The 25,665-nt window shown below is 42.4% G+C and overlaps 3 protein-coding genes and 1 pseudogene across 3 annotated transcripts; 3 read left to right on the top strand and 1 right to left on the bottom strand.

Moving 5' to 3' along the window:
* Positions 1-1,328: 1,328 nt before the first annotated feature.
* Positions 1,329-3,281, top strand: LOC104414098 (L-type lectin-domain containing receptor kinase IX.1). Its single transcript, XM_010025117.2, has one exon. It carries the CDS (start codon positions 1,329-1,331, stop codon positions 3,279-3,281), a length of 1,953 nt encoding a protein of 650 aa, XP_010023419.2.
* A 3,235-nt stretch (positions 3,282-6,516) lies between these two features.
* LOC120287164 lies at positions 6,517-13,583 on the top strand (annotated as a pseudogene).
* Positions 13,584-14,996: 1,413 nt separating this feature from the next.
* On the top strand, positions 14,997-20,664 carry LOC104443069. The gene is made up of 9 exons (XM_039299872.1): positions 14,997-15,711; positions 15,810-15,954; positions 16,272-16,356; positions 16,589-16,776; positions 16,826-17,600; positions 17,700-17,790; positions 17,995-18,101; positions 19,671-19,841; positions 20,521-20,664. The coding sequence occupies exons 1-9, from the start codon at positions 14,997-14,999 to the stop codon at positions 20,662-20,664; spliced, it is 2,421 nt and encodes an 806-aa protein (XP_039155806.1).
* A 2,752-nt stretch (positions 20,665-23,416) lies between these two features.
* Positions 23,417-25,366, bottom strand: LOC104416944 (L-type lectin-domain containing receptor kinase IX.1). The gene has a single exon (XM_010028275.2). It carries the CDS (start codon positions 25,364-25,366, stop codon positions 23,417-23,419), a length of 1,950 nt encoding a protein of 649 aa, XP_010026577.2.
* Between the last annotated feature and the right edge of the window lie 299 nt (positions 25,367-25,665).

Raw genomic sequence — 25,665 nt, forward strand, 5'->3', positions numbered from 1 at the left:
TTATTTCTATACATTCATGTGAAATTCTAATGTAATCATTTTGTTCAATTTTTGCAAAAGATCGATAACGTGGTAGTGCGGTCATCGCTAGTCATTCCTACATGGCATACCACTTTGTTAGTGATGTTCGGCGAAAATCAACAGAAATGACTGTATTAGAATTTAGAGCAAAGATTTAAAACTAAATTGATAAATTTAAAAAAATTTAGGACTGAATTGGTATTCGTACTATAGGTTTATGACCGAATTGATAATTTTCCCTTCCTTTCCTATTCTAGCCTTTAATTATGGCCCCACTGCTTTCCTGCACCTTGTTTGAAAGGTCAATTCGTTCATTTTTACGAATCAAATGCTAAAGTATCGTTCATTAGATTAACAGGAGATTAAATTAGTACAAGAGGTCATTAAATCACAAAAGTTTTCTCGGATGAGTGAGAACGGTGGTCGTCGTTGCTTTCGGACAATAACCATCACAAGGTGGCAGTAGATCACAGACAGAGAGAGAGGCCCCAGACCAAGCCACGAGGTTACGAAAAAGTTTGCAAATTGGTACAATCAAGTTGGCGATTTTTCACCTCCAATGAAAAACAGTCCGATCTCCCATTAAAAGGAATTCTTGATTGTCTTTTTGGGACTTCAACTCCTACGCAAAGTTCTTGCTTTGATAATTCAAAAGAATCTTTTTTTCTTATTAATCTATATAAAATAAGAATCATTACATTTCGGATCCATTTTTCTATCAAAGCACCGAGTTTTAATTCTCAATTTCTGGAATTCCTTTGACAGCAAGTTAAATATATATGATGTGTGTGTGTATATATATTAATGGATTCTGCCAGCGTGCAGCCATAAGTGAGAACTAATTTTAGCGAAAAAGACTAATTGCTGTGGGCAGGCCTTTAGATTTCTTCTGTTGAAATCGTCCAACAGTCTTTGTCTTATTCTTATAGCTGCCTCAAGTGCGACCTAACGAGAATTGGTCTTCTCCACGATCTAATCGTACATGCACCTTTCAAATCTGGCTTTATATGTGAATTGAACGAGTCACTCGCAGTTGTTAAGCATTTCCTATGTACCTCGAAAGAATGGTACTGGCGATTGATCGAAGTCAGATGGCTACATGTCTTTGTTTATATTTTCAAGCTCTTGATTTTTCTCTGGTAGATCTTCCCTCTGTTATAGAATATGCCCGAGTCATTGAAACCTAGGCATCATGACAACTAACAAATGATAAAGACATCAAGCTATTTAATCTGAGCGACATTTTCATCTATAGCAACGTCCATTGCACAATCTCAGGTCTCTCTCTGGTCACTCTATGTCCAATAATGTCTTCATCAGTTTCAACACCTCTTTCCCTCCTCTCCTCTTTCCTTCTTGTGTACTCGGTCATTTGCCTTGAATTCAACATCTCTCGCTTCGATCCTGCTGCGAATGATATCCTGTACGAGGGAGATGCGAAGCCTATGGTTGGAGCAGTCGACATGACGAGTCAGCTCTATTTCTGCCATGTGGGCCGAGTCACATACAACGAGAAGGTCCGGTTATGGGACTCCGGTTCGGGGAAGCTCTCCGATTTCACTACCCACTTCCAGTTCACCATCGACACGAACGGCCAGTCTCATGGCCATTACGCTGCGGGATTCGCGTTTTTCATGGCTCCCGTGGGATTTCAAATCCCCGTTAATTCGATAGGCGGGTTTCTGGGGCTGTATAACACCACGAACAGCGACTCGTCCCAAAATCAAATCGTACATGTCGAGTTTGACTCCTTTGCGAACCCGGAATGGGACCCCAATTATGAGCATGTTGGAATCAACACAAAGTCAATTGCTTCAGCCGTTACCACTCCTTGGAATGTCACTTATCACAGCGGAGATACTGTCGACGCATGGATCAATTATAATGCCTCCACAATGAATTTGAGTGCGTCTTGGAGCTTTCAGACTACGCCAAACCCCCAGGAGAACACGAGCCTCTCGTATCAGATCGATCTGAGGACAGTCCTTCCCGAATGGGTCATAATTGGTTTTTCGGCCGCAAGTGGCTATTACATGGAACGACACACACTTGGTTCGTGGGATTTCAAATCAAGTTTAGCTATGGAGGGACCGAATAGTGGTAATTCAAAAAGGGTTGGCCTTATACTTGGGTTGACGATTCCGCTAAGCGTTATGGTAGCTTCTGGTGTAGCAATAGCTATGGGAATCATATGGATGAGGAGGAAGCGAAAGAACACGGAGAAGATAACAGAGACGGCGACGCTGACGTCCATCAATGATGACTTCGAGAGGCGCGCCGGACCGAGGAGATTTTCATACCAAGATCTTGCATCGGCAACCAACAACTTCTCAAGTGATAGAAAGCTTGGTGAAGGAGGATTCGGGGCTGTGTACCGGGGATATTTACTCAACCTAGACACGATGATCGCGGTGAAGAGAATATCGAGGGGCTCCAAGCAAGGGAAAAGAGAGTTTGTCACTGAGGTGAAGGTCATCAGCAGTTTAAGGCACCGGAACCTCGTGCAGCTCATAGGTTGGTGTCACGAAGGGAACGAGTTCATGCTCGTTTATGAGTATATGCCGAATGGGAGTCTTGACTTGCATCTCTTTGGAAAGAAGAGTCCTCTCAATTGGTCCATTAGGTATAGAATCTCGATCGGTTTAGCATCGGCGATCTTCTATTTGCATGAAGAGTGGGAGCAGTGTGTAATACACAGGGACATCAAGTCTAGCAATGTCATGCTAGACTCTAATTTCAATGTGAAATTGGGTGACTTTGGTTTGGCAAGGCTAATGGACCACGAACTTGGTCCACAGACTACTGGTTTAGCCGGTACGTTTGGGTACCTTGCACCTGAGTACATGACCACTGGCCGAGCAAGCAAAGAATCAGATGTGTACAGCTTTGGTGTTGTCGCCCTAGAAATCGCCACGGGAAAGAGAGCTAGGGATCCGAAAAGTCCAGAGTCGGAGATGAGTTTGGTAGAGTGGGTGTGGGCACTTTTCGGAGACAAGAAGCTTCCAGAGGCAGTTGATGAAAGGATGGGCTCAGATTTGGAGGAGACGCAAGTCGAGTGCTTAATAATGGTGGGGTTGTGGTGTGCTCATCCAGATCAGACTTTGAGGCCGTCGATACGGCAAGCGATTCAAGTTTTGAAATTCGAGGCCGATGTCCCTAACCTCCCAGTGAAGATGCCTGTTCCTGTCTATCGTGTGCCTACACCATCGGTCAGTTCCGGCGAACCGCTTTTAACTTCGATCATCGAAGAGGGTCGTTGACCAGGCTTCGTGGTATCTTCACTATCCTAACAACTGTATATTGCCTGCACTAGGCCTCGTTGTAAATTTACAATTCATAATTTACCATGTTGCGTTAGTGGCTACATTACAAGCAAATAATGCCTCTGGGAGGTACCTCTCCTGCAACTGCGTCATCTGAAGGGTATAGGAACATCTCTAATATCTGTTGAGGACAAAAGTAATTTCCGTCTTTCGTTTTTGTCCTTAATCTCCCAAAATCTACTTATATCCATCTTCATGTATCTGTCTGTGTATATAAGCATAGTAATTGAGGTTTCCATCTACGTCTAAAAGGGTGTGCAATTGGCCCTTCTTTTATATATATAAATATATATATATATATATATATATATATATATATAGATGTGTGTGTGTGTGTATGTGTGTGTGTGTGTGTGTGTGTTTTTCTGTTAGTGCTTTAATTTCTTATTTTTATTTTTACATTTTCAACATACTATATTCGCTGCTATCTTTAGAGCGTTTTTATCTCATATAATCTTGAGCTTGTTATCTAAAGTCTAGTTATGTAATGCGCTGATCCTCATAAGAACACCATATATATTGGATCAATGCTTCAGTCGATGGAGTTGCGTGATGAGATCGCAAGAAATTTTTAACTTGAAAAAGAGTTAATGAACTTATTCCCATTTCTCCTGTAGCTGGATCCTTCAAAACCACAAGACAAAATTTTTGTAGGGAGACTCGAGTTATGTTCAATTCTATGTATTTCTCTATTTGTAGAGTATGTTGAAGGTACAGAATTGGCCATCGGGAGTACCCTCATTGATGCTGCCCCATCTTTACTGGTTTTGTTCACGGGAGTGAATGCAAAACCAAGATGTTATTTGTACACAACAACCCATTAATATTACTCTAATATGCAAATTCGCTGTGTCAATTCAACTAAGCTTTAAAAGATTATAAGGCCAAGCTTATAGGCTAATAAGATCAATTACATAGACACGGCGTTGAGTTTCTCAAACCTTTATCTTAAGATTACTTAGTTCTATTTCTTGATGGGAGTGGGGAGGGGATATAACTTCGCGGTAAAGTGTTATCTTAACGTGGTGGAAATCATCAATTCGAGCTTACTTATCCCTAAAAAAAAAATGTGAGCTTTTCTATTTTGAGTTACTCCCCTACCATAATCGAATGAGAATGGATAAAAGACTCACGGGATTGACGTGAAGGGTAGGGATGACTATTATTTTGGGAGCAAACTCTAGTCGAATATGAAGCACATGGATATAGGTTATGCCGTGAAATGAAAGACAATCCCAAATTAGCTTTGTCTACGAACAAGGAAACCTTAGGTAAGGCAACTATAAATCTTATGGAGAGCTCAATAAGTAATGTAACTATGAATCTTATGGAGAGTTCGATCTTGGCTCAAGATGAATGCTAATAATAAGTGCTTTTAAATAAAGAAAAAAAAACTACAAAAATATCAGACTATGCTTATCGTAACACATTTGCCCAAAACTCTTTTTTCGTGACACTAAAAATCCCATACTTGTATTTGTGTGATACGTATACATTTTATTATAGTTCTGTCCAAAATTGCCTAAAAAATCCTACATGAATATAATGTTTCATTGTTGATATTATCTAAGGTCAAGTGGCGCTAATATGGCACCACACAATCGCCGCATAAAAAAAAAAGGTTAAAATGAAAGGAATAAAGCCAAAAGAAAAAAAGATCAAACTAATAAATTTAAGTAGACGAATTTCCCACCTCCGAGGAAACCACTCGGATCTCCTATTAAAAAAGTCTCAAATAACTTCAACTTTTACATAAAAATCTTACTTCGGCAAATTCAAAATAGGAGATGGTCTTTATTATGGATAGGTATTAAAATCATTTATCTTTTGTCCTTTTTATATTAAAGCACCGGTTTCTCTATTCTAATCTTCGGGGTACCTTCTAGAGCTTGTGGAATATTTTTATGGATTCTATCGGTTTGCATGTGCAAGTGGGAACTAGTCTAAGCAAAAATTCGGATACTTATTATTAAACTATTTCCCTCTTCTCCCCTTAGGAGGATATATCTAGTGTACTACAAAGTGCATCTGCAATGTCTTATCCACAAAGCTTTGAGGTAACTTATGCCTGAAAAAATATTGGCCGGTCATTAAATTTCTTCCATTGAAATCATCCACCATTCTGTCACACAGCCAATCGAAGCACAACCTAACGAGAATCGGTTCTTTGCCGCAGTCTAATCGAGGGGTCCTTTGCAATTGTTAAACATATCCTATTTACCTCCAAACAACGGTGCGGTTTATTAGTCGGAGTTGGTTGGCTTCATGTCCTTGTTTATATATTCATGCTCGAATATTCTTCGGTAGGTTCGCAATCCAATTTAAAATATTTGCGAGTACCACCGAAACCTAAGCAACATGACAAACAAGAAAAGATTGAGACATCAAGCTACTTGATCTGAGCGACATTTCCATCTATAGCGACGTCAATTGCACGATCTCAGGTCTCTCTGGTCACTCTATGTCCAACAGTGTCTTTATCAATTTCTACAACTTTGTCTCTCGTCTTCCCTTCCCTTCTTGCATGCTCTGTGATTTGCCTTGAATTTACAATACCATACGAGCATGCGGAGCCTCCTACAGTTGGAAACGTCGACTTTACGAGTCAGATCTACTATTGCCACGTGGCAGAGCCACATACATCAAGAAGGTCCGGCTATGGGACTCCGGTTCAGGGAAGCTCTCCAACTTCACTATTATAAATTAAACCAAATTCATTGGTACCGATAACTGTTCGATACTAGAGTCATAAATACAACGCTATCTTTAATGAGTTTGTTCGTCATTATCTATAATGAGTCTATTTGTTTTTCTAGATGCAGTGATTAATTTTAGAGATATAGTGAAAAATTATGAGATAAGGTGATTGTTTTATTAGTTTCTAGATTTTATTTGGAATGCTAGCTTTATCTATTAGGAAGAGTAAATGTCATGTAACAAGTCTATAAATAGGGGAGTCTTGTAATTGTTTCTTATTAAAGGGAAATAAATTTACAAGCCTATCTATCTTCTTCTCTTTTTTGTGTGAGTTGTGAGCGTTTCACCTTCAAATTACTTCCATTAAAGTGTTATCAAAGCTTTGCGGTTTGTGATCATGGCTTCAACAAACAATCAGCTTCCTCTTTAATACCCTTGTCTTATCAAAGAAAATTATGGTAATTGGATTGTTAGAATGAAAGCTCTACTCAACGCATATGGTGTGTGGGAACTTGTCAATACTGGCTATGATGAGCTAGAGAAAGAAGCTACCTTGAACCAGAACCAGAGAAATGCCTTGGAGAAGGTTTGTTCGAAAGATCAATATGTTCTATCAATCATCTATTAAGTTTTAGATGATTCCATGTTCGAAAATTTTTCGAATGCTACTACTACTACTAAGGAGGCATGGGAGATTCTTCACAATACACATTAAGGAGTACAAAAAGTTCAGAAGATTCACCTTCAAACCTTAAGAGGCGAATTCGAGGTAATTGATATGAAATGATTTGAATCAATTGCTGATTATTTCACAGAGTTTTGGCAATTGTTAACTGGATGAAAAGAAATGGAGAAAATGTTTCAGATGTTTGTGTTTAAGAAAATAGTTAAGTCCTTAGACAAGAAGTATGACCACATTGTTGTTGCAGTTGAAGAATCCAAAGACGTGGATGCCATGATGATTGATGAGCCTATAGGTTCATTACAAGCCTATGAAGAAAGGTTCAAAAGAAGAAAGATTGAACTAGTGGAAGAAGTTCTCCAAACGCGATTGACCATTTGAGATGAGAAGGAACAAAGAAGAGAACCTACACAAACTCGCAGGACAAACCAAGATCGTGATCATGGTCAAGGTCGAGGTCGTTTTCAAGGAAGAAGTTGTGGATGAAGTAGAGGAGATGCTACTTGAAGTGATGGTAGATACTAGTATAAAAGAGGTGTTGGTGGAAAAAGAAAGAACTCGATAGGCTAGTGATATGATAAATAAAAAATTCGATGTTATCATTGTAATAAACTTATCCATTATGCTTCTGACTATTGGAACAAGGAGAGTAGTGGAGCAGATGAAAAGGCAAATTTAGTGAATGACACTGATCAGGTTCTACTATTGGCATTCAAAAAAGATGAAAGAGGTCAAACTGGTACGTGGTATTTGGATATTGGTGCAAGCAATCATATGCGGGAGGAAGGAGATGTTTACCAAGTCAAACAAGACAATTAAGAAAAAGTCTCTTTTAGTGATAGCTCCAAAATTCTTGTTGAAGGCGAAGGTATAATTCTGATTCGCTTGAAGAATTGTGCACGTCAGTTTATTACTCATGTTTATCATATACTGAAAATGTCAAACAATATTTGAGTTTGGGATAGCTTTTGAAGAAAGGCTATACTTTTCATATGAAAGATTTTAATCTTGTACTAAGAGATAGGAATAACAAACTGATTGCGAATGTAAAGATGTCGAATAACAAGATGTTTACTCCCAGTATAAAGAACGATATGTCTCGATATCTGAAGGCGTGCGTTGATAATCCTTCATGGTTGTGGCATTTGAGATTCAGCTATCTCAATTTTGGCAGACTTAATTTGCTTGCTTGCAAGAAGATGGTTTGTGGCTTACCACATATTGATCATCTCGATCAATTATGTGAAGGGTGTGTTATCGGTAAGCATTCCAAAATTAACTTTCCAAAGGAAGTGATTTATTGAGTGAAGAAGCCGCTCGAATTGATTTATTGTAATGTGTGTGGTTCAATTACTCCTCATTCATATGGCAATCATCGTTATTTTGTTACTTTTATTGATATTTTTACTCGGAAAACTTGGGTTTTAATTAAAAAAAAAAAACAGGTTCGATATGTTTAAACAATCCAAGAACTTGGCTAAAAAGGAGAGTAGCTATTTTATCAAAGCTATGAAGACTGATTATGGTGGAGAATTCACCTCAACCATATTCAACAAATTCTGTGAGGATCATGGTATTCGGCATTTCTTGATGGCTCTGTATTCTCCTCAACAAAATGGCATACGAAAAAATAGAACCATTCTTGACATGGTTCGAAGCATGTCGAAGAGCAAAAATTTGCCAAATGAGCTTTCAGCTGAAGCTATTTTGTGTGTAGTCTATCTTTAAAAATAGATATCCCATATATGAACTTGAAGGCGTAACTCCACAAGAAGCATGGACTGGGAGAAGACCAAGTGCTTCACACTTGAGAATTTTCAAAAGTATTGCGTATGCTCATGTGCTGAGCCAGAAAAGATCGAAATTGGAAGACAAGAGCAAAAATATCATCTTTTTTAGGTAAGACTCCTTATCCAAAACCTATCAATCATTTGATCATAACATTTTGAAAGTGTATATAAGCAAAGATGTCAGGTTCGATGAAGATGGCATGTGGAAAGACAATCCAAAAGAGGGAGAATTACCAAAAAGTCCTAAACCTATTGAAATTGTGCCAATTCAGTCCTAAGCTTTTTTTTTTTTTTTTTGCTAACCTTTTATAGTTGTGTCAATTCAATCCATCTGGTCAAAATTGGCTGGCCGCGCTAACGTGGACACCGGCCAGGGACAGCTAGCCGGCGAACGCCAATGTGGTAATTTTAAAATTTTTTTTTTCGAATTTTTAAATTTTTAAATTTTATTTTTCCCCATCTTCTCCTTCCTCTAGCTAGCCGGTGCCGGCCACTAGCGAGGCTCGCCCTGCCAACCACTAGCGAAGGCGAGCCTCGCCCAGCGACGGCGAGGCCGTTGTCGCCACATCTGGCGAGGCTTGGCCTCGCCCAACCATGGCGAGGTTGAGTGGGCGAGGCTGCCGTCGCCAGATCTGGTGAGGCTCGGCCTTGCCTAGCAAGGAGACGGAACCGGCCTTCTTTCTACTGCCATCGTCGACATGGTTTCGAGGGTTTGAGATCGAAGCATTGGATTTGGTCTTGGAGATCTTGGCCATGGCCCAGATTGACTTCTCTCGCTCGGCGCGAAGCTTCTAGATGCTGCCCTCAATGCGACCCTAGAGGCGAGAGGCATTGGAAGTTGAGGCCGCCCATCAACCAGTGAGAGGCCGAGCCTCACCAAATTTGGCGATGGCAGCCTCGTTTGGCGGGGCCTTGCCCAGCCAAGGCAAGGGTCAACCTCGCTGGTGGCCGGTGAGGCTGCTTGCCCGGGGATGGTGAGGTTCGACCTCACCATGGCTAGGTGAGGCCGAGCCTCGCCAAATGTGGTGACGGCGGCCTCGCCGTCGCCGGGTGAGGCTCACCTTCGCCGGTGGTCGGCGAGGCTAATCTCGCCGACCTCGCCTCTAGCCAACGCCGACTGGCCAGAGGAAGGAGAAGATGGGGGAAAAAAGAATAAAAAATTAAAAAAAAATTAAAAAAATTGCCACATCAACGTTTGCTAGCTAGTTGTCCCGGCTACCCGCGTCCACATTAGCGCCGACCGACTAATTTTGGCCAGATGGACTGAATTGGCACAATTGTAAAATGTTTATGACTAAATTGGCCAAAAAAAAAAAGTTTAGGACTAAATTTGCATAATTGCAATAGGTTTAAGACTTTTTTGGTAATTCTCCCTCCAAAAGATGAAGTGAATGCTCATGGCGATACTGATCTAACGGAATTGATAGATCATCCGACACCTTCTTCTACAGTATTTTCTTCAAGTTCATTATCACCATTCTCTTCAAATGGTGTCGATGAACCGCTAATGCTAAAATCAAGGAGATTGTTTGACATTTATGAAGTTATCGACGAGGTTCACCTGGTATCTCTTCTTGCAGATTGTGAGCCACTTGTTTATAATGATGTGGCTAAAAAAGAAAAATGGAGAAAAGCCATGAACGAAGAAATTGAAGCCATTGAGAAGAATCAAACGTGAGAGCTTACTGATCTATCAAAGGACAAGAAATCGATTAGAGTCAAATGGGTGTATAAGGCCAAGAAGAATGACAAAGGAGAGATGATAAGATACAATGCTAGATTAGTTGCGAAGGGGTACAAACAAAAAGCTGGAATCGAGTATGATGAAATTTTTACCCTTGTCATCCGCTTGGAAACAATTAAATCGATTATTTCTATCGCTGCTCAAGGTGATTGACGAATTTATCAAATGGATATCAAATCATTATTTTTGAACGGCATCCTTGAAGAAGATATTTTATTGAACAACCGAAGGGGTTTGTTGTGAAAGCTCATGAAGACAAAGTGCTAAAGTTAAAGAAAGCTCTATATGGACTTAAACAAGCACTGATTGCATGGACCCAGAATTGATATATATTTCAAGGCGAATGGATTTTCTAAATGTCCAAACGAGCATGCACTCTATTTGAAGCAAGAAATAGGTGATGTTCTAATCACCTGTTTATATGTTGATGACCTTATTTTTATAGGAAATAATCTAGCAATGATTGATGCTTTTAAGGCATCGATGGTGAAAGAATTTGAGATGACTAATAATGGTCTCATGAATTATTTCCTTGGGATTGAAGTGAAGCAAAGTGTTGAGAGGATTTTTATTTCCCAAAAAGGATATGCAGAAAATCCCTTGAAAAATTCAACATGAAGAATTGTACTCCGGTCAATACACCAATGGAGTGCAAAACCAAGCTTTCGAAGTTTGATGATGGTGTCAATGTTGATTCAACATATTATAGAAGTTTGATTGGGAGTTTGAGATACTCGACATGCACGAGATCGGACTTTATGTATAGTGTTGGATTTATGAGTTGATATGTGAAGAAACCGAAATCATCTCATCTTAAAGCTGTAAAGAGGATACTTCGGTATATCAAAGGTACTACATCTCATGGCCCATACTATCATCGTGAATCCTTCCAACTTAGAGCTTATTCGGATAGTGATTATGGTGGAGATATCAATGATCGAAAGAGCACTACAAGCTTTGTATTTTTCTTGTCTGACACTACTTTTATGTGCTTATCAAAGAAGCACCTCAATGTTATTCTATCGACATGTGAAGCTGAATATGTAGCTGAATTTTTCATGTGTTTGTCATGCAATTTGGTTGAGAAGATTATTCAAAGATATTCTTATGGAGCATAAGAAAACAACTAAGATTTTTTTTAATAATATTTTTGCTATTGCATTGGCGAAAAATCCACTTTTTCATGAATGAAGCAAACATATCAATATTCGATATCATTGCATTCGAGAACAAGCTAAAGAGAATCAGGTTGAATTGTTACATGTGAAGATTGGAGATCAAGTAGTAGACATTTTTATCAAATCTCTCAAGATCGATGCTTTCCGAAAGTTTAAGAGCTTGCTTGGAATGATCGATGGAAGAAAGTTTGGTTTAAAGGAGAGTGTTAGAAATTAAACCAAATTCATCAATACCAATAACTGTTTGGTATTCACATTGAAGAAGAGTCATAAAAGCGTTATCTTTAATGAGTCTGTTCATATTTCTAGAGGTAGTGATTGTTTTTAGATATATAGTGAAACATGATAAGATAAGGTGATTGTTTTGCTATTTTCTAAATCTTATTTGGAGTGCTAGCTTTATTTAATAGGAAGAGTAAACGTCATGTAACAAGTCTATAAATAGGGAGTCTTGCAATTATTTTTTGTTAAGGTAAAATAAATATGGAAGTTCATCTATTTTCTTCTCTTTCTTGTATGAGTTGTGAGCGGAGGGGTTCGCATTTTTCATGGCTCCTGCAAGATTTCAAATTCCCGTCAGTTCGGCAGGTGGGTTTCTAGGCCTGTTCAACACCATGAACAGCGACTCATCCTAGAATCAAATCATACACGTCAAGTTTGACGCTTTCGCAAACTCAGAATGGGACCCTGCTTAAAAGCATGTCGGAATCAACAAGAACTCGATTTCTACGAATGTTGCCACTCCTTGGAATGTCACTTATCATAGCGTAGATACTATTGACGCATGGATCGATTATAATGCTTCCATGATGAATTTAAGTGTGTCGTGGAGCTTCCACACCGCGCCAAACCCACAAGAACAGAAGCCTATCTTATCAGATCGATCTGAGGACAGTCCTTTCCGAATGGGTCGTGATAGGATTTTCAGCCACGAGCGGCTATACCGCGGAATTACACACCCTTTTTTCTTGGGATTTCAAGTCGAGTTTAGCTGTGGAGGGACCGAATAGTGGTAATCCAAAAAGGGTTGGCCAGAGACTTGGCTTGACGATTCCGCTGAGCATTATGGTAGCTTCTGGTGTAGTTATAGCTATAGGAATCACACGGATGATGAGGAAGCGAAAGAGCGCGGAGAAGATACCAGAGACGGCGACGCTGACGTCTATCAATGATGACTTCGAGAGGCGAGCTGGACCAAGGAGGTTTTCCTACCAGGACCTTGCTTCAGCAACCAACAACTTCTCGGATGACGGAAAGCTTGGTGAAGGAGGATTCGGGGCTGTGTACCGGGGATTTTAACTCAACCTAGATATGACAATTGCGGTCAAGAGAATATCGAGAGGCTCCAAGCAAGGGAAAAGAGAATTTGTCACTGAGGTGAAGATCATTAGTAGTTTAAGGCACCGGAACCTCGGGCACGAGCTCTTGCTCATCTATGAGCATATGCCGAACGGGAGCCTTGACTTGCATCTCTTTGGAAAGAAGGGTCCTCTCAATTCGTTAATTATGTATAGAATCTCGATCGGTTTAATGTCGGCGATCTTCTATTTGCATGAGGAGAGAGAGAGAGAGTAGCGTGTAATATATAGGGACATCAAATCTAGCAATGCCATGCTAGACTCTAATTTCAATGTGAAATTGGGTGACTTCGGTTTGGCAAGGCTGATGGACCACGAACTCGGTCCACAGACTATTGGTTTAGCCTGTACTTTTGGGTACCTTGCACTTGAGTACGTAACCACTGACCGGGCAAGCAAAGAATCAGATGGGTACGGTTTTGGAGTCGTCGCCCTAGAAATTGCCACGGGAAGGAGAGCTAGGGATCCTAGAGATCCGGAGTCGGAGATGAGTCTAGTCGAGTGGGTTTGGGATCGTTACGGAGACGGGAAGCTTCTAGAGGTTGTTGATGAAAGGATGAGCTCAGATTTCGGGAAGAAGTAAGTCGAGTGCTTAATGATGGTGGAGCTGTGGTGTGCTCATCCAGATTGGACCTTGAGGCCGTCCGTACAGCAAGCGATTCAAGTTTTGAAATTCGAGGCGGACGTCCCGAATCTCCCGATGAAGATGCCCGTTCCTGTTTATCGTGCTCCACCACCGGTCAATTCGGGTGAAGTATTTTTAACTTCAATCATCGAAGAGGGTCGGTGACCGCTGAATCTTCACTACCCTAACAAGAGTGTATTGACTGCTGTAGGCCTCGTTATCAATTCTCATTTCACCATGCTGCGTCAGGGGCTAGATCACAAACACAGAATTATGTATTTCTTTTTTATTTTGCGTCATCTAAAGGATGTGGGAACATCTCTAAAATCTATCAAGGACCAAAGTAATTTCGGTATTTCATTGGTTATAGATAATTAGATATTTCTCTAGGACAATTTCCTAAGTTAGATGTATATTGATAATTCTAATGTTTTCTCATATCTTTTAAGATTCCGTGTATATCTTGATTGGTATGTTATCTTAGATAACTATCTGATAAAGCCTATAAATAGAGTCATATTGTTGTTCAAAATATATTAAAATATATAGAAAATTTTATTTCTCTTTTTGTGGTATATTTCTCAACTTGGAACTTTTTGCGCCTCCGACCTTTGATCCATGAAGTGTTAATTTCATGAAGAAACAAGTTTTCATCACATTGCTTTGCTTGATTTCAAACTGACTTCGGTCCATTTGATTCGACTTTGGAGAAATGTCTTTGGGAAAATACAAATACCTTTGGTTTTCCGAAATACAAATAGTGTTTGATAAATTGTAATTTTAACATACATTGGGAAACAACTTCAGCTTAAATACCGTTTGATAAAAACTGCATTTTGTAAAGAACTTTTGCTAATTTTCTTAATAAAAATTTTCTAATAATTTTCAATGGAGCTCGGTTGTTGGCGGTCAAAACAACCACTAGCCAACCGCAGTGGTTGGAAGTTACGGTTGCGCATGGTAAACTTCCCAGCCAAGAATTTCTATTCTTCTCTTCCCCTAACAAAAAAAGAATAGAAACCTGTTTGATAACGGCAAGTTAGTTTTTGTTCCCTGGGAACAAAAAGTTAGCCTAGGAATGGTTTTGGAATAGAAATGAGAAGTAAAAAAAAAGTTGCTTCTTACCCCACAAGCTTTGGCCATTTGCACAAATCCGGAGCACTGTTCACAGGGTTTCTCTCTCGGGCGAACCTGTTCCTGTTTCGTGCATTCTCGTGCTTCTGGCCCAGGGTCTGTTGATCGGTGGTTGCGACCGTTACTCGGTGGAAAGTGGCGCCTTCCACTCCTCTTTGACCCCCTATTTCGTTGACCTTGGTATGTCCTTCCCTCTCAGTTCGCATGGCTTCGTTGGTTAGGGTTTTCACCCACTGATCTACTGCGAGTTTGATGTCTGGGTTGGATTGTGAGGGGGATAACCCCCATGTTGCGGATGAGGGGATGGGTTCCCGTGGGAAATCCCCTTTGATTGGGGATGAAGGCCCCTCTTCGACCTTGCCTTTGGATTCTCGGAATGCCGCTACTGTTCCTTCTGATGGAAAAGTCCAGTGACCATCCCGAGCGTCTGCAGATGTGCGGCCTATGAATAGGGGAAGGTTGAGTTCAAAGAGGCCTACTGGCCGAAGTAATTCAAGGAATCCCCAACAGAAGTCTTGGGTGGCTGTGGCCCAAACGGTTGCAAAGGGCTATGACTCGGTTTATACACCACCTACTTTAGTGAACAATAAGCCTGTCATCGAAATCACAGATCAGGACTTAAAAGCTGTTGATCCAAAGATGCATCAGTGCCTTATGGGTCATTTTATTGGCCATAGGTTACCGTTTAGAGTTGTGGAAGAAGCTCTTAAGAAGCTATGGGGGCCGAACTTGTTCGAAGTTATGTCGAACAGCAAGGGACTGTTTATGTTTCACATTTCGAACAGAGACTTTCGCAGGAATGTCCTCAAAGGTGGCCGTGTCACGGTTGCTAATGTTCCCCTCATCCTCCAGCAGTGGACTCCGGGTCTTGAGTTGAGGAAGGAAAACCATCCCACAGTGCCTGTATGGATTCGACTGTCCAATTTACCTTTCTCCTGTTGGTCAGCTCAATTCATAGGAAAGGTTGCAAGTGCGGTTGGTAAACCTGTTTATGTTGATCAGCGAACTGAACAACTTAAGAGCCTTTCTTTCGCTCGAGTTTGTGTTGAAATTGCAGCGAATCAGACCTTCGATGAGGTGATAGAGACAACTTACAACGGTGAAAAATGTGAGATAGGAGTTGAGTTTGAATGGAAACCTTCGGCTTGCGCTATTTGTGGTGTCTTCGAGCATAATTGTGCAGGAAATTTTCAAAGCCAAGGATTCTCGCCGCGTAGCTCATCCTCGTTGTTGAGGCACTGCCTCGTTCTCGTGTAGAGGGGAGTTCACAACAGATCAATGAGGACCCGAGGTCTTTAGTGGTTGCTGCATATGACCCGTCTGTGGAGGGCAGTAGCTGCGTTTGGTTCAGCATTTCCAAGGGGCTTTCAGGCCTGAAAGGCCCTTGGGGAAATGCTGGACTGTTTGGTTCAACTTTGAAGTCGGCTTTCAGCTTTCAACTTGCCTTCAAAATACTGAAAGCCCAAAGCTGGTAGGGACTAGCTTTGGGCTTTCAGCATTCTGTCAAATGCTGAAATTATTTACCAAACACAATTGCATTACCCAAAGTAGCTTTGGGCTTTCAGCATTTGCATTGGACTCAAAGCCCCTTGCAAATGCTGAACCAAACGCAGTGAGTATAGTGCATGTAAAGGAAACAACCCTGGTTGTGGAGCTTGTGCAACAGGAGGCAGTGGACCCTTGAATCTCAGCTTTGGGGGTGACTTCTGGTGTCTCAAGATCTCATGAAGCTGAAAGCCTACAGGCTGATCCTGATTCTATGTTACCTCTTGTCTCTGATCCTGGAGAGGTCGGCTGGAAACAGGTAAAACCGAAGAAGAAGCAACAGTTCTCAGTAGATGCGGCCTCATTTGAGTTGTCCCTGTCGGGTGATGGGGGGCAATTCCTAAAACCGAAGGAAGCCGGGCCTTCGTAGTACGTAAAGAAAAGAAATACCCCAAAGGACCCTCGAAAGCTGTGGGCAAGGATGGCACCGGCCGTTCCTCACAAGTTGCGGTGATGTTGATCATTCCACTGCTGCTCCTTCTTCCACTCAGGAAGATGAGATTTGTGATTTCTCCCCTAGAGAAGATGCAACTGCGGACAAGTCTGTTAAAGCTCCCTCGGCTCTTGCGAAGGGATCCATCCAAGAGCAGCTATTACAGATTCGCCATGATCCCCCTGACTTGTTGCAACCGGAGACTTCAAAGGCGACTAAGTCAAGTCGCAAAGCCTACAAGCGGAGGTAGGTTCTCTCATTCCTTTTTGATGTTTTTTGGATTATGGAATGTGAGAGGAATCATGGACACTGTGCGAAGGGCCGAAGTTAGGAAGCTTGTTGCTGTAAATAAGTTGAGCCTTATAGGCCTTTTTGAGACGAAAGTCCCGGAACAGCTGTTTGATTCTATTTCATCCTCTATTCTAAGAGGATGGCGTTGGATTGCTAATTATGACTATGCTCCTAGAGGCAGAATCTGGATTGGAAGGAACCCATATTACGTTGATTTTGATGTGATTTCCCTTAATGACCAAGCCATCCATGGTCGTTTAAATATGAGTTCGTCCAACTTCACTTGCTGCGTTTCTGCGATAAATGGTGAGCACACCTTTGTGCATCAGAGGCCTCTTTGGGATGATCTTATCTTTTGTGATGAGCTCTTTCAAGATTATGCTTGGTTAGTTTCGGGAGACTTTAATGCAATCAAAGATCCTTCTGACCGCTTTGGTGGCTCTAATGCTTGGATCCCCTATTTTGATGAGTTCAAACTTTGTCTGGATCAAACGGAACTTGAAGATCTCAAGTACTCAGGCCTCAGATTCACATGGTCAACTTCGGCGGGAGAAGCCAGGAAGATGCGAAAGATTGACAGAGTTCTTGTGAACTCTAAGTGGAGGATGGACTTTTCTTATTCGGAGGCGTCCTTTCTCAACCCTGGAATTTCATATCACACCCCTATGGTTGTTAGGGTTGTTGATCCGCAGCCAAGGAGAAAGCCTTTTAAGTTTTTCGATTTCTGGGCTGATCATCCGGATTTTCGATCTACAATCTCTCATGCATGGAATAGTCAGGTTTGGGGTGTTCCGATGTTTAGACTTGTTTCTAAGCTAAAGTTGGTGAAAGCCCGCCTAAAGGATCTTAATATGGAAGCCTTCTCGGATATCTCATAGAGAACCCTTCAAGCGAGGGAAAACTTGCGTTCTACTGAGATGCTCCTTCAGTCGGATCCTGAAGATATCTCGCTTGCTGAACTTGAAAGAGGTTAGTGGAGTGCGTTTATTGACCTTCGTCATCAAGAAGAATCATTTTACAAACAAAAATCCAGAATTAGATGGTTGAAGGAAGGTGACCGTAACACAAGATTCTTCCACAACTATGTCAAAGCTAGATGCCTCAACAACCGAATTCTCTCGGTTAAGGACTCTGCATGTGTGGTTGTTTCGGATCCTGTTTTGGTGCCTAAAGTTTTCCTATCCTTCTTCATGGATCTCCTTGCCCCTCGGGTCAATGTGGCTAAACCAGATCTTCAAGAGTTGACTTCTCTTATTCCGAGGCCATTGACGGAGGGCCAGGTATGTTCTCTAGCCTCATCGATGTCTGATTTGGAAGTTAAGAATACTTTGTTCTCGCTTGCCAAAGGAAAGGCCCCTGGTCCAGATGGTTTTACAGTAGAATTCTTCAAAAATAACTGGAATATTGTGGGATCCTTAGTTACTGAGGCGGTGCAAGATTTCTTCTCCTCAGGCTTTCTTCTAAAGGAAGTCAATGCGACTATCCTAGCCTTTATCGCTAAGGTGCCGAATGCTTGTGAAGTGAATGACTTTAGACCAATTGCATGCTGCAATACTGTCTACAAACTTATCACTAAAATATTGGCCAATCGAATAGCACCTTGTACTTCAGATCTTATCACCCTACCCCGGAATGCATTCGTTAAAGGAAGAAGAATTAGGGACAATATCTTATTGGCCCAAGAGTTGTTTGCAGGTTTTCACCTTGACCCATATCTTCCAAGATGTGCGGTAAAGGTGGATTTCCGAAGGCATATGATACCGTTGATTGGGATTTCCTAGAGCTCACACTTACTTTTCGGTTTCCTCAGTGGATCATCACTCGGATTATGGCTTGTGTTCGCACACCCAGGTTCTCTATCTCTGTTAATAGGGAGCTTCATGGCTTCTTCCCGGGAGGCAGAGGTCTTAGGCAGGGCGACCCAATGTCACCGTATTTGTTTACTTTGATCTTGGAGATCTTCTCGGGCATTTTGAACCGAAGGTCCTCAGCCAAGGAGTTCAAATACTTCTGGAGATGTAAATCTTCCAAGCTCACGCATCTGTTTTTTGCAGACGATGTGTTTCTTTTTTTGCCAAGCAGATTGGAAGTCGGCTACGATCCTAAAAAGAAGCCTCGACATTTTCTCTTCTTGGAGTGGACTTCTTCCTAACAAAGAAAAGAGTGACATTTTCCTTTCGGGAGGTGATCCTTCTCTACATAGCAAAATCCTCCTAGCCTTCGGATTCCAGGAAGGAAAACTCCCGGTTCGGTACCTTGGAGTGCCGATCATTTCTAAGAGGTTGAGTAAGGGAGATTGTGTTAAGCTAATTGACCACATCATCTCGCGAGTCCGCTCCTGGTCTCACAGATTTCTCTCATTTGTGGGGAGACTCCAGCTTATAAGGTCAGTGCTTCATGCAATTCAATCGTTTTGGGTTAGTGTTTTCACTTTGCCAGCTTCGGTAATCCTGGGGATTGAGAATATTCTACGTAGATTCTTGTGGAAAGGAACTTCTTTGGCCACGGGAGGTGTGAAAGTCGCTTGGGCGGATATTTGTTTGCTTAAAGAGGAAGGGGGGCTAGGTATTCGATCTATTAAGGATTACAACAAGGCCTCAATGCTGAAATATATTTGGATTTTGTTCACTGATAAGGAATTGTTGTGGTGCCGCTGGATTCACTCCAACTTCTTAAACAAGCATAACTTCTGGGTTGCCCAGCAGCCTTCAGTTTGTGCTTGGAGTTGGAAGAAAATTCTTCAATTAAGGGGCCCGTTTAGGCAGTCCTTCAGGTGGGAGGTCAGTAATGGCCGCTCTATTTCCTCGTGGTTTGATAATTGGTTGCCCAGTGGCCCTCTTCATCTACAGGTTCTTGAGCACCTTATGTCTGATTCCGACGTTCCTGCTAGGGCGACTGTGGCGTTTCTCTATTCGTACACTGGCGAGTCGTGCAAACAAATGGTCCGGAGGATCTTGGGTTTTCTTTTCCATCTCTCTCAGCTGGCAATGATCGCTTTGTGTGGCATCAACATGCTTCAGGTTCTTTCTCTGTGGCATCAGCTTGGAATTTTATTAGAATTTCTAAAGCAATAGTTCCATGGACCTCCTTTGTGTGGGACAAGGACTTAGCCCCTCGGTTTTAGTTTCTTTTGTGGCTCACCACTAAGAAACGTTTGCCTACCCAGGCATTTTTGCTCTCTCATGGAAGAATTGACTATTCGGTGTGCACCTTTTGCAATTCTCAGCCGGACTCTATTGACCACTTGTACTTTAGCTGCAATTTTCCAGTGACTTTAGTTTACTTCTGGGCTACCAGATGCAATCTACCATGGAGAAATGGCACTTGGGAACAAAACCTTGATTGGGCCCGGAGGTTCCTTGCTGGTAAGGACTTCTTTCATAGTCTCTCTCGGTATTCCTTTGGTGCTCTGTGCTATCTTATTTGGAAGAAAAGAAATGCCATGATTTTTCGAGGGGATTCTTGGATATTCCCACTTTGAAGAACTGTTTGATTAGGATGGTTAAGGAAAAGGCCCTTACTTATAGAGATGTGCCTGACACTCCAAGGAATCGGTGCTTACAGAGAGGTTGGGGTTTCGACCTAGCCATTTTCGCATAAGATTGCAGGTCTTTTGTTGATCTGTATTGCTTCCTTTTGATCCCTGTCTCGGTCGCTTCTAGCCTTTGTGTTCCTGCCTTGCGCATTTTCCCTCTTCAGCTTCATGGGCGTCCTTGGAGGTTTATGGTTGAAGGTGGTGGATGGGTAGTTCTACATGTCTTGCCTTGTGCTCTCCCCCTCGACTTCCCTGGCGTCCTTGGAGGTTACGTGGCCAAAGTTGTTGGCTGGGCAGTGTTTGTTTAGTTTGTGCTTTTGCCTTTTATGGCTTTTACGTGGTTCCCTTCCACTCTTGTGCTCTTGCATCTAAAGTGTAAGCTTTTGGTGCCGTTTTTTTGTACATTTGTCCAAAGCTATCAATATATTCTTACATTTACCAAAAAAAAAAAAAAGTTGCTTCTTGTTCCCGGAACAAGTTTAAGAAATAAGTGAATTTTTTTTTTTTTATTCTTCTTTTGCTGACCACCATTGATCGTCCTTGACCGTCGACCGCCATTGACCGCCCTTGACTGCCGCCCGCCGTCGCCCGCCGCCGCCGCTGCCGCTGTCGGCTAATCGCCACCATCGTCGACCGTCGCCGCCGGTCACCGCCGGCCGACCGCCGCCGCCGGAGGCCGACCGATCGTCGCCGCCGCCGCCGGTCGACGCCACTGCCACCGAGACGCCACCGCCGCCGCCGGCTGATGGGCCGTGGGATGGCAATTGGCAGCAGCAGTCGGCGGGCTGCGATTGGCCGCGGCGACGTACGGCAGCGGCGGCGACATGTGGCGGCGGCGGCGTCTGGCGGTGGTGGCGGTCTACCGGCAAAAATAAAAAACAAATAAATATAAAAAAGAAACTATTTTTTACTAAACGCATTTCTATTCTTTTTCTATTTCTAGAGTAAAAATTTTGTGTAGTTACCAAACGAGTTTTTTACATAGAAATTGTTCCCTATAATAGAAATAGAAAAGAACTATTTCTGAAAAAAATGGTTCCCCGGCCAAGAAATATTGCCATGCGCAGCCTACGTGACTTGGGCCAATAGTTGCTTGGGTCACGTGACCCACGCGATGCTTGAGGTTGCGCAACCCCTAGAGCGGCAATCACCAAGGCCGTGTTCGGCTCCTCCATGCAAACCATGGAGAAGATGAACAATGAATGAATATTGATCGGGGCTGAAACTTACATTCCAAGAATGCTGCTTTCCGGAGGACCTCTGAACTTGCCTTGGGCTAGAGGCCCTTAAAGCGCTTTGAAAATGCAATTTCATTTACCCAAAGTTGGGCAAAAAATGAATCTAACGCTCTTTGCATTAGTCCAAGGAACTTTAGAGTCCCATAGCCAATTTGAAATCGTGAACTAAACGAGGGTCATCTTGAATTTGAGAGGATGTTAAAAATAATTAGAGAATTCTCTAGAATAATTTCCTATATTAGAATTATTTTGATAATTCTGTTGATTCACCGTATCTCTCAAGATGGCTTGTATATATTGATTGATATGTTATTTTAGATAATTATTTAATAATGTTTCTAGATAGGCTCACGTATTCTTGTTCAGAATATATCAAAATTAATAATAATAATAATAATAATAATAATAATAATAATAATAATAATAACCTTATTTCTCTCTTTTGCATTATATTCCTTAACTTCAGTTTTGTCCCTAAATTTCCAAAAAGCACCTGTATTCATCTACATGTATCTGTCTATCTAGATAAGCATAGTAATTCAAGTATCCATCTACATCTAAAACGGTGTGCAAATGGTCCTTTTCTTTTTCATTTTCGATTTACTTCTGCTGTCTTTAGACCATGTATATCTTATAATCTTGAGCTTGTTATCTAAAGTCATCTGACGGTATGATGATCCTTCATAAGCACACCATATATACACCATATATATTGTGGTTCATGCTTCAGCCGACTAACTTGTGTGATAAGATCACAATATAGTTCTAACTTGACCAACAACAAAAACAAATAATGAACCTATTCCTAGTTCTCCTGTAGTTTGATCTTCAGAACCACAAGACAAAAGTTTTGTAGGGAGACCTGAGTTATGTTCAACTCTATGTATTCCTCTATTCATAAAGTACAATACAGGTACAAAATTGGCCATTAAGAATGTTGGAAGTACACAACAGAAGTCCGACATTTTAACCGAGGATATAGCCAAGAGAGAGTCAAGTTTGAGTCTATCAATATATCCAATTAGACCCACATTTACTTAAAAGTTGAGGCTAATAAGTTATGGGTTAATTATGATATATTAACTGCTCCACACCACATTAATTATCCAATGTGAAATTTCTCTAACACAACTCATTTATACATGCATCCTAACATAGAATACCCTCATGAATGCCGTCCTGACTCCACTAAGATGTTATTTGTAAAGAGCAACCCATTACTACTACAATAATGCAAATTTCCCATATTAATCCAACGAGCTTCGAAAGATCATAAGGGCCAAACTAATAAGATAGATTACATAGCCATATATCCTTATAAATATTTATGTACTTATGCTAATGACGAAGTGGCATAACACTTGTGGTGAAGGACTTTAAGGAGTTATGTCATTCAAGTAGTCAATTGGTAAGTTATATAATGCTATGGGGAAAAAAAGAAATTAGAACACCACGCGAAAATTCTGGCACTCATTGTGTCATTTTCCCAAGAAAGTTGCATTAACTTTCTTAATCATGAAATCCGCTGACTTTCCATGAAGAGACGCTTTTAAGAAGTTATTAGTTGTGGCATCAATTCACATCTTTCGAAAACGAACCAAACATATAGAATCAGGAACAAGCAAAATACAAGTAACCTAGAGATAGGAACATTTGAGTTTACAACATCGAATTGAGTTACAAACAAGAATTTACTTAGATTCAATTTAGTTAAAAATAAGAAAAACGAATGACACAAACTTCATTTTTCCAATGCTTGAAAAACTAAGAACGCACGCAACATAATTCTTATTCCCTCCTTCCAATAGTAAATTAACCACGCTCAACGACCTTCTTGGAGACTATTGGTGACGAAAGGCTTGCTGGAGCTGACGGACGGTGGCGACTGCACGGGGTACACTGCGATCGGCATCTTATTAGGAAGAACCGGCGCCGTGGCCTCGAAATTGAGGACCTGAAGCGCTTGCCTTATGGAGGGCCTCAAGCCCCGGTCGGGATGAGCACACCACAAGCCCACGGCCAACGCGCACTCCACTTGTTTCCCATCAAAATGCGCTTGGAGTCTCTCATCCACGGCCTCAACGACCCGGCCTTTCCCGTAGAGATCCCACACCCACTCCACCAGACTCATCTGCGACGATTGCTCCATCGGATCGACGGACCTACGTCCCGTAGCAATCTCGAGTACAACCACCCCGAAGCTGTACACATCGGACTCCTTACTCGCTCGCCCTGTGCTCACATACTCTGGGGCCATGTATCCAAACGTGCCGGCTAGCCCGGTCGTCTGTGGCCCAAGCTCGTGGTCCATGAGGCGGGCCAGCCCGAAGTCTCCGAGTTTGACGTTGAACCCCGAGTCTAGCATCACGTTGCTCGACTTGATGTCCCGGTGCACCACGCACTGCTCCCACTCCTCATGGAGGTAGAGGAGCGCGGAGGCGAGCCCGACCAAAATCTTGTACCGGGCAGCCCAGCTTAGAGGGCTCTTCTTGCCAAAGAGGTGCCTGTCGAGGCTACCGTTCGGCATGAACTCGTAGACGAGCATGAACTCATTCGCCTCGTGGCACCAACCTATAAGTAGCACCAAATTTCTATGCCTCAAGCTGCTGATCACCTTCACCTCGGTGATGAACTCCTTTTTCCCTTGTTTTGAACCTCTCGATATCCGCTTCACCGCGACTGCCGCATCCAGGCCAACCAGATATCCCCTGTAGACTGCCCCGAACCCGCCCTGGCCCAGCTTCCTCTCCTCAGCGAAGTTGTTGGTAGCAGAAGCAAGGTCCGAATACGCAAACCTACGTGGCCCTGCGCCTCTCTCAAGCTCTTCGTTTATGGACGTCATTGCCATCTCCGATCCCAAGCTCCACCTCTTCCTTCTCCAGAGGATTGCTGATATCGCCACCATGCCGCAGAGTAGGACTCCTAGCGGAACTGCTAAGCCAACGACTAACTTGGTCCCTTTGGCATTTCCTTTCTTTTCCTTGACTCCGAGGTTTGAACTGAAGGTCCAAGATCCAAGTTGGTGACGTTCAACGTAATAGCCAGTCGCAGCGGAGAAACCAATCATCACCTCCTGAGGCAAGACAGCGGTGAGATCAATCAAATACGAAATACTCGTGTTTTCATGCGGGTTTGGTGTAGTCTGGTAGCTCCAAGATACGCTCAAGTTCTTGGTCGTGGAGTTGTACACAATCCACGCGTCGGCGGTGTCGCCACTGTGGAAGCTGGCGTTCCAAGGGGTGGTCACGGCTGAGGCGATCGAGTTTTTGTTGATCCCGACATGCTCATAAGGAGGGTCCCATTCGGGATTGGCGAAGGAGTCGAACTCGACTGTGACGATTTGGTTTGAGGACGAGTCGCTGTTCGTGGTGTTGAACAGCCCCAAGAAGCCGCCAATCGAATTGACCGGGATTTGGAACCCGACTGGGGCGAGGAAGAAGGCCAAGCCCGCCCCATACTCCGACCGGTTCCGTGTGTCAATGGCGAAGGAGAAGTGAGTGGAGAAGTCGGTGAGCCTCCTAGAGGCGGAGTCCCAGAGCCACAGCTTCTCTGCGTAAAATGCCCGGCCGACATGGCTATAGTAAGTGAGGCTATTGAAGTCAATGGTACCAACGTTCGGCCTCGCGTCGCCTTCATAGACCATGTCTGTGGCGTGTGAGTCGAACCGAGATATGTTGAAGGAAAGGGAATTGCCCGATCGAAGCAGCACGTAGAAGGACAGGAAGAGAAGGAAAACGCGCAGAGAGCGCTTCGATTCCGAATAGAGGGCCATAGAGAGAGAGAGAGAGAGAGAGAGAGAGAGAGAGAGAGAGAGAGAGTGAGTTTTTAAGAGATGCAGTGATTCTTTATTATAGAGCGAGGTATGACCTGAATCATGCTGGATGTTCACGTTTCAACCCCAACGATTTGTTGACTTTTTGAAGCTTGATTTGAAGGAACAGCCGGAACAGATAATGTAAAGAACATACCATCTTTCCAGGGTAATTATCATCCCCAACATAGCGGCGAAAATAACGACATGATAGGATTAAATATGATGTTACCGACGAGGGCAGACTTCGATTTATCCTA

This window comes from Eucalyptus grandis, chromosome 8 (assembly GCF_016545825.1).
Source record: "Eucalyptus grandis isolate ANBG69807.140 chromosome 8, ASM1654582v1, whole genome shotgun sequence".
In the NCBI taxonomy this organism is placed as follows: domain Eukaryota; kingdom Viridiplantae; phylum Streptophyta; class Magnoliopsida; order Myrtales; family Myrtaceae; genus Eucalyptus; species Eucalyptus grandis.